General features: G+C 48.2%; 1 protein-coding gene across 2 annotated transcripts in view; it reads right to left on the bottom strand.

The window, feature by feature from the left end:
• Positions 1–8,456, bottom strand: part of CCDC63 (coiled-coil domain containing 63) — a 50,385-nt gene that overhangs the window by 9,234 nt on the left and 32,695 nt on the right. For both annotated transcript variants that reach the window (XM_037743432.1, XM_037743435.1), the window contains one exon: positions 5,191–5,265. In XM_037743432.1, coding sequence (XP_037599360.1) covers positions 5,191–5,265 — 75 coding nt within the window. The remainder of the gene's footprint in view (positions 1–5,190; positions 5,266–8,456) is intronic.

The following is an 8,456-nucleotide window of genomic DNA, read 5'->3' as shown; positions in this document are numbered from 1 at the left end:
TTTTTTTTGAGACAGAGTCTCACTCTATTACCTAGGCTCCAGGCTGGAGTGCAGTGGCCCAATCTCTGCTCACTGCAGCCTCAACTTCTTGGGCTGAAGCAATTCTCCCACCTTAGCCTCCAGAGTAGCTAGGACTACAAGCACTCGCCCCCATGCCCAGCTAATTTTTATATTTTTTTAGAGACAGGGTTTTGCCATGTTGCCCAGACTGGTCTCAAACTCCTGGACTCCGGCAATCCTCCCTCCCACTTTGGCCTCCCAACGTGCTGGGATTATAGGCGTGAGCCACCTCGCCCAGCCAGTTGACTTGTTTTTTTAAACATGGCAGTCCACCTGAGGCCAGAAGTTTGAGAACATCCTGGCCAACATGGCAAAACCTGGTCTATACTAAAACTACAAAAATTATCTGGGCATGATGGTACGTGCCTGTAATCCCAGCTAATGGGGAGGCTGAGACAGGAGAATCACTTCCGGGAGGTGGAGGTTGTGGTGAGCCAAGATCGTGCCACTGCACTCCAGCCTGAGTGACAGAGTGAGACTCCATCTCAAAAAAAAAAAAAAAAACGTGGTCCACAGGAAGAAATACATTGCAGCCAATACATACAAACATACATACATATGTTGTGTATGTAAATTTATCTATATTATCTAATCAAATGAATTTAGAAGTTTCACAAATTAATATTCTTTTTTTAAAAAATACAGTTGGGGTGTTGCTCTGTCACCCAGGCTGGAGTGCAGCGGTGTGATCCTTGCCCACGGCGGCCTTCAACTCCTGGATTCAGGCAATCCTCCTGCCTCAGCCTCTGGAGCAGCTGGGACTATAAGCATGTAACACCCAGGTAATATAATATAATAATACTTACCCAGGTAACATAATAATACTTACCCAGGTAAGTATCTTTTTTTTTTTTTTAATTTGTAGAAATGGGATCTTGCTGTGTTTGCCCAGACTGGTCTTGAACTCCTGGGTTCAAGGGGCTCAAGCAATCCTCCCACCTCAGCCTCCCAAAGTGCTGGGATTACAGGTGTGAGCCACCATGCCCAGTTCAAATCAATATTCTTTTTTCAAAAAATAAAATTAGAGACAGGTCTCACTATGTCGCCCAAGCTGGTCCCGAGCTCCTGAGTTCAGATGATCCTTCTGCCTCAGCCTCTCGAAGTTCACACCCAGCCTCAAACCAATATTCTTATTATGTGTTCTAATATTTTCTCTTCTGTTCTGTTCTCACTATTTTAAAATGCTGGCTACCATCCAATAAACTGGTTTCGCCATTCACAGTTTAAAACACATTGCCCCAGCCCAGTGCTTCTCAATGTGTGGTCCCAGGACAAGCAGCGTCAGCATCACCTAGGAACTTGTTAGAAATGCGTATTCTTGGGCCCCACCTCAGGCCTACTCAATCAAAGGCCCTGGGGGTGGGCAGGGCCACCTGGGTTTTAGCCAGCCTCCAGGCGGTCCTGGCTCACGGTAAAGTCTGAGAACCTCCACCAGCCTGTTGGATCTCAACCTTGGCTTCACACTGGTATCACCTGAGAGCTTTCAAAATATTTGCTGCTCAACCCCACCCTCAGAGATTCAGAGTCTTAATTGGCCTGGGGCGCGGCCTGGGCATCTGGGAGTTTTGGTTAAAGCCTCCCAGGTGATTCTGACGCATGGCTGGAATGAGGATCTCCATTCTAGGGTACTTCCTTCAACTGATTCCTGCCTCTGCCTCAGAGATCTCAGCTTGCAAAGGTGAACTGGACCCTGGATGAACCGGCCCCATTCCCACAGGTGAACTCTGCACGCACCGCCCTGAATAATGGTCACAAGGGGTCGGCCCTATTCACACCTCCATTTTGCAGGTGAGAAAACTGAGGGTCCAAGGCACATGGCCAGGAGAAGAAAGCGGGGAACAGAACCCGGTCTCTCAACCAGCACATCAGGCGACTTCCTCTGCCCGACTACTGAATGTCCAGTCCCCAGGGCTGCAAGTCCCCATATGACAATAAGAGGGGCATTAGGCCAGGTATGGGGGCTCACGCCTGTAATCCCCACATGCTGGGAGGCTGAGGTGGGAGGATCACTTGAGTCCAGGAGTTTGAGTCTAGCCTGGGCAACATAACAAGACCCTGCCTCAATGAAAAATAAAAAATTAGCCGGATGTGCTGGTGTGTGCCTGTGGTCCCGGTTACTTGGGAGGCTGAGTTGGGAGTGTCACTTGAACCTGGGAGGTGGAGGCTGCAGTGAGCTGTGATCGCACCACTGCACTTCAGCCTGGGCCACAGAGCAAGACTCTGCCTCAAAAAAATAAATTATAATAAAAGTGCATTAAAAATCACATTAAAAAATCACAGGATTCATTTTTGAAAGTCAATATTCAGCTTGATGTGATGGTGATAACACGTGTCTAGCTCCTAAAAATATTCCGGGTACTTCACATCATCTGAACTCAGTTCACAACCAGCCGAGTTTTCAGATGAGCAATGTTGAGGCCAGAGAGGAAAAGGAAACTCATGTTTCCCTTCCCCGCCCTGAGCTCATCCAAAGGCTTGACCTTGAGCTTAACTCTACTTGGGCAATGATTTAGTTACAAAGTGAGGGTGGCTTAGAGTTTTTCTGGTTCACATGAGAAATAACAGCTACAATGTACAGCCCTCTGCACTGCGGTGTGCCAAATGTATACATGTGTGATTTTATTCAATCTTCACAGCCCTAAGAAGTAGGTATGATTATTATCCCCATTTTACAGATGAGGAAACTGAGGCTCAGAGAGGTTGAGTCACTATCTCAAAGTCACACAGCTAGGAAGTGACTTTTCTGCAAGTCATAGCCAGGCTCCCAGAGCCTGGTTGCTTAATTCCTATGCAAATCCCTCCTATGATGCATGTGGTCCCACCACTTCTCCCAAAGGGGGAGGAGATGATGTACTAAAGGGCTTCGAGAATAGAGCAGGTGGAAGTGATCTTTAGCAGGGAAACACCTGTGAGTCCATTGCTATCAAGACCAATTCTGGCCAGGTAAGGTGGCTCACGCCTATAACCTTAGCACTTTGGGAGGCCAAGGCGGGCAGATCACCTGAGGTCAGGAGTTGGAGACTAGCCTGGCCAACACGGTAAAACCCCATCTCTGCTAAAAATGCAAAAAATTAACCAGGTGTGGTGGCACGCGCCTGTAATCCCAGCTACTCTGGAGGCTGAGGCAGGAAATCGCTTGAACCCGGGAGGCAGAAGTTGCATCGAGCCGAGATCGTGGCACTGCACTCCAGCCTGGTGACAGAGCCAGACTCCTCCTCAAAAAAAACATTTATTAATTAAATTAAAATGTTAAAAATTCACCTGGCATGGTGGTGAGCATCTGTAACCGCAGCTACTCAGGAGGCTGAGGCAGGAGAATCGCTTGAACCTGGGAGGTGGAGGTTGTAGTGAGCTCAGATCGCACCACTGCACTCCAGCCTGGGCAACGGAGTGAGACTTCGTCTAAAAAAAAAAAAAAAAAGCCAATCCTCCTGCCTGCTTAGAGTATCTGATTTGAAAAGAAGCCCCCCGAGTCATGCTAAAGCCAAAGCAACAAAAAGCCAGCCGAGGGGCTGCGGGCCGTGGAGGGGAGATGTTTGGGGTTGCCTGGTCAGCCTCTTCCAAACCCCAACAAGAGTCTGCATTCTGGGTGCCCCCGAGTGACGGGCACCTGCCCACCTTGGGGAGGGCCTCCGTGGACCTGGCCCCTGCCTGGAAGCCTGTTATTCCCCATACTCAGATATCCGAGAGATGCCGCTCTGAGCACCTCAATAGGCAGCATGTGTTCGCTGCCATCCAGTGGCTCAAAAGAGAATAACACCCTAGTGGCCAGCCCTGTCTCCCAGGCCTGTCAGACAGAAAAAAGGCTGGAAAAAAAGCCGCAGAGAACGGAAGGGATATGGCTCGGGGGCGCAATTCCCAGGTCTTTGTCAGACATCTGCTATCCACCCTTTCCTTATACGTCGATAACAAAAAGCCTGATTACATTTCCAAACCTCTCTTGCAATAGGGGAGGCCAATGAAGTGTGAATACAGTGTTATTTACATTGACGGACACTTCTGGGAAAGAACTTTTAAGCTGGCTGACTGCTAATGAGTCCTTTTATTTATTTATTTTTTTTTTTTTTTGCAGCTCCCATTTTCTTCCTATCTGGAATGTATATGTGATGGCTGGATCTGTGGCAGCTATGATGCAACCATTAGATACCCTTGGAATGTAAGTCACACACGAAAGATGGCAAAACAGAAAGACAGATGGAACCCAGATCACTGATGACATCATGAAGGTGCCATATCAGCCCTATTTCCAGACTTATTTCCTTTTTTATTTTCTTTTTTTGAGATGGGGTCTCACTCTGTCACCCAGACTGAAGTTCAGTGACGTGATCTGAGCTCACTGCAACCCCTACCTCCCAGGCTTAAGCGATTCTCCTGCCTCGGCCTCCTGAGTAGCTGGGATTACAGGTTCGTGCCACTACCACCTGGCTAATTTTTGTATTTTTAGTAGAGACAGGGTTTCACAGGCTGGCAGACTTATTTCTTAAAGTAAATAAACTTGTATCTTGCTTAAGCCACTGTTATTTGGAGTCCCTGTTATTAGCAGTTGAATAAAACTAAGATCTTGTAGAATATCCCAGCTCCCTGACGTTGGTCAAGTGACTTCTGTGATCCTTAGTCTCTGCTTCTGTAAAACCGCGAGATCATTAGCACCTGCCTCAGCGGGTTGCTGTCAGGACCCAGTGAAAGCGCAAGCCAAGCTCTTAGCCCGCCACCTCGTCCACGGTAATTACTTCAGAAACATGTGCATTTGTTATTAGTGATGGAGAACAGGGCACAGGCAGGACAAGGGGAAGAAAGAAGGAAAGAGGCAGAGATCCATCTGGAAGGAACCCATCGGGGATGAAATTGCAGGCCCGAGAGCCAGGGCTGGACTCTCTGAAACGGGGGAGCCTTTAGGATGGATGAAGAGACAGACTTCTACAATGACACCATAGCAGAGGGTGCCCGGGACAAAAGGTCAGGACATGTCTGGATATGATCCGGGCCAGCCTCGAGTCATGGGGCAGACCTCTTACTGCTCCTGAGAATCAACTGACAGATACCCGATGGACGGACAGACAGAAGCTCCCGTCAGACAGAGAGACAGACAACAGAAGCTCCCGCGTCCCTCCCTCCTGAGCCTGGTCTCACCTCCAGCTGTCTCAGGACAGAGCGGTTGTCATCGTGGGATGATTTCTGCTGGGATCGCAAGAGCATGATCTCGTCCTGCTCCAGAGAGAACAAGACCGTAAGGAAAAGCAGCTCTTCCCTCCCCGCCTCTCCCAAAAATAAGTCTGCGCCTCAAAGAGTCGATGAGGAATTCAATGACCCATTCAAGGAGCCCCTGAACTCCTGGCTCCTGCACCCCTCTTATGCCTGTGTGTTTCTTTTTTTTCTGATATTTCTTAAGTAAAAGGAGGGTGAGAGCATGGAAGGGGATGGGGGGGTGAGTCATCCTTTCCTTTTCTTTTTTTTTTTGAGACGAAGTCTGGCTGCCCAAGTGGGAGTGCAGTGACGTGATGTCTGCTCACTGCAACCTCCTCCGCCTCCCAAGTTCAAGTGATTCTCCTGTCCCAGCCTCCTCAGTAGCTGGGATTACAGGCACGCACAACCACACCTGGCTAATTTTTGTATTTTTAGTAGAGATGGGGTTTCACCATATTGGCCAGGCTGGTCTCAAACTCCTGACCTCAGACAATCTGCCTGCCTTGGTCTCTTCTGGAAAATTCTAGAACAATGCAGTCAATAGAATTGTCTGTGCTGGTGGTAATGTCCTGTCCATGCTAATACCGTAGTCACTGCCAAAACGGTGCTGAGCACTTGAAATACAACTGGTGTCACTAGGAACTAATTTTTCTTTATTCTTTTTCTTTTTTAATTTTTATGTGGCCCAGGCTGGTCTCGAACTGCTAAACTCAAGCAGTCCTCCCACCCCAGCCTCCCAAAGTGCTGGGATTACAGGCACTAGCCACCCTCACCCAACCTCTAATGAACTGATTTTTAGATGTTGTTGGATTTCAGTTAATGTAACTTAAAAAGCCACACGTGGCTGGTGGCTACAGAGCAGCATGGCTGTGGCGCAGGCGTTCTCGGACCTGAGCATATCTCATACTGTCCAGAGTCACCGGGAACCGTGTGAAAATGCAGATTGCCAGGCCCCACGCCCAGGGCTTCTAATTCCGTCGGTCTGGATAGGGCCTAAGAATGTGAATTTCTAACAAGCACCCAGGTGATACTGCCACTGCTGTCCCATGGACCAGCTTTGAGAATCACAGGGCTTAAACCACATGCCCTGATAGAAAAAGGCACACACCTTTTGAGCCATCTCAGGCCTGGGTGTCTGTCCCATGGAAATACAGAACAGGTGGGGGAAGGTGGCCCCTCAGGGCGGTCTGTTGTATTATGGTTTATAGCGGCCCCCAATTGGGGACAATCCAAATGTCTACTGCTAAGGTCAGTTAAGTCAATGACGGCACATTCATAAAACAGGGGAGAGGGTCTTGGGTTACACTATGGCTAAAATGCAGATTCCTGGCCCATCCACAGAGAAGCCCGTAGGTATCGGAGGGGAGCTGGGCAATGTGCTTTGTTTTTCTTTTTCTTTTTTCTTTTTTTGAGAAAGCATCTCTCTGTCACCCAGGTTGGAGTGCACGGCGTCATCATGGCTCACTGAAGCCTGGAATTCGATCCTCCCATCCCAGCCTCTCAAGTAGCTGGGACCACAGGCACATGCCACCATGCTAGACTAATTGTTTAATTTTTTTTAAATTTTCTGTAGACACACAGGCTCACTATGTTGCCCAGGCTGGTCTTGAACTCCTGTGCTCAAGCAATCTTCCTGCCTTGGCCTCCTAATGTGCTGGAATTACAGGTGTGAGCCACTGTACCTGGCCAAAGGCACCTGTATTTTGTTGTGTTGTTTTGTTTTGTTTTGTTTTGAGACAGGGTCTCCCTCTGTCGCCCAGGCTGGAGTGCAGTGGTGCAATCTCAACTCACTGCAACCTCCACCTCCCGGGTTCATGCAGTCCTCCCACCTCAGCCTCCTGAGGAGTTGGGATTACAGGCGCACGCCGTCACACACAGCTAATCTCCTTTTGTGTTTTGTATTTTTTTGTAGGGATGGAGTTTTGCCATGTTGCCCAGGCTGGTCTCAAACTCCTGGGCTCAAGTGATCCTCCCATCTTGGCCTCCCAAAGTGCTGGAAATTTTTAATTTTTAAGAAAGCAAGATAGAACTGTACCAAAAAGATGAAAGAATGCTATATCCATGTGATGGAATTATTTCTGATTTGAAGGTTGTATTTATACTTTTTAGTATTTTCCAAATTGTGAAAAAAATTTCTAATCAGAAAAAAGTATTATTTTGGAAAAAAACAGAAAGCGAGTCTTTCGATCTTTACAGGGCAAGGGTTGGGGGAGCTCTGGCAAAAAGATGAACCGATGCCCTCTCCAGGTGATGGGGTTCTTCCTGGGTTTATATTGAGACTTTTTAGTATTTTGTAAATTGCATCAGTAACCTGGGTCGATGGCACTGCTCCCCTGCTTGGAGATCTCCCATAGCCCCTGCCTCTTGGAGAGTTGATCAAAATCCCTTCTGGAGACGTGCCCAGCAGCCCTCACCCCCCAGTTCATCCCCTCTCCCTCCCATGTCTCCCTCTGCATGCCAGACACCCTGGCCTGCTTGCAAGCTGCCTCAGGGCCTTTGCACGTGCTGTTTCCGCTGACTGGAGCATTCTTCCCCAGAGATCTGGACAGCTCAATCCCTCACCTATAAGTTCATTCAGATCTTAACTCCCCAACTGCCCGAGCCCCCAAACCAGCTCCAAAACACTGTTCTGCTCTTTTTACCCACACTGTGTCTCCCTTTCTAATTTACTCTATAATTTCTGTAAGTACTGGGCTTGTTTATTGTCTGTTTCTCCCTACCAAGACAGCAGTTCCATGAGGGCAGCGCTTTTTGTCATTCCGTTCACTGCCACATTACCAGGGCCTACTGCAGTGCCTGGAACACATTAGGTGCTCAATACATACTTGCTGGATGAATGAATAACCAAAAGTACATATGTTCAATCAGATATGCAACTTTATATGATGATAACTGTTACATTTTAAAAGCACAACCACTGAGGCCAGCCTGGGCAACATCATGAAACCCCATCTCTACAAAAAATACAGAAGTTAGCTGGCTGTGGGGGTGTGTGCCTGTAGTCCCAGCTACTTAGGAGGCTGAGATGGGAGGATCACCTGAGCCCAGGGAGATCAAGCCTGCAGTGAGCCAAGATCGTGCCACTGCACTCCAGCCCGGGTGACGGTGTGAGACCCTGCCTTAAAAAGAAAGAAAGAAAGAAAGAAAGAAGAAAGAAAGGAAGAAAGAAAGAAAGAAAGAAAGAGAGAGAGAGAGAGAGAGAGAGAGAGAGA

Source organism: Cebus imitator, unplaced genomic scaffold (genome assembly GCF_001604975.1).
Source record: "Cebus imitator isolate Cc_AM_T3 unplaced genomic scaffold, Cebus_imitator-1.0 Scaffold8, whole genome shotgun sequence".
NCBI classification, from domain to species: domain Eukaryota; kingdom Metazoa; phylum Chordata; class Mammalia; order Primates; family Cebidae; genus Cebus; species Cebus imitator.
The sequence above is the reverse complement of the archived record's forward strand: the minus strand, read 5'-3'. Positions and strand labels throughout refer to the sequence as shown.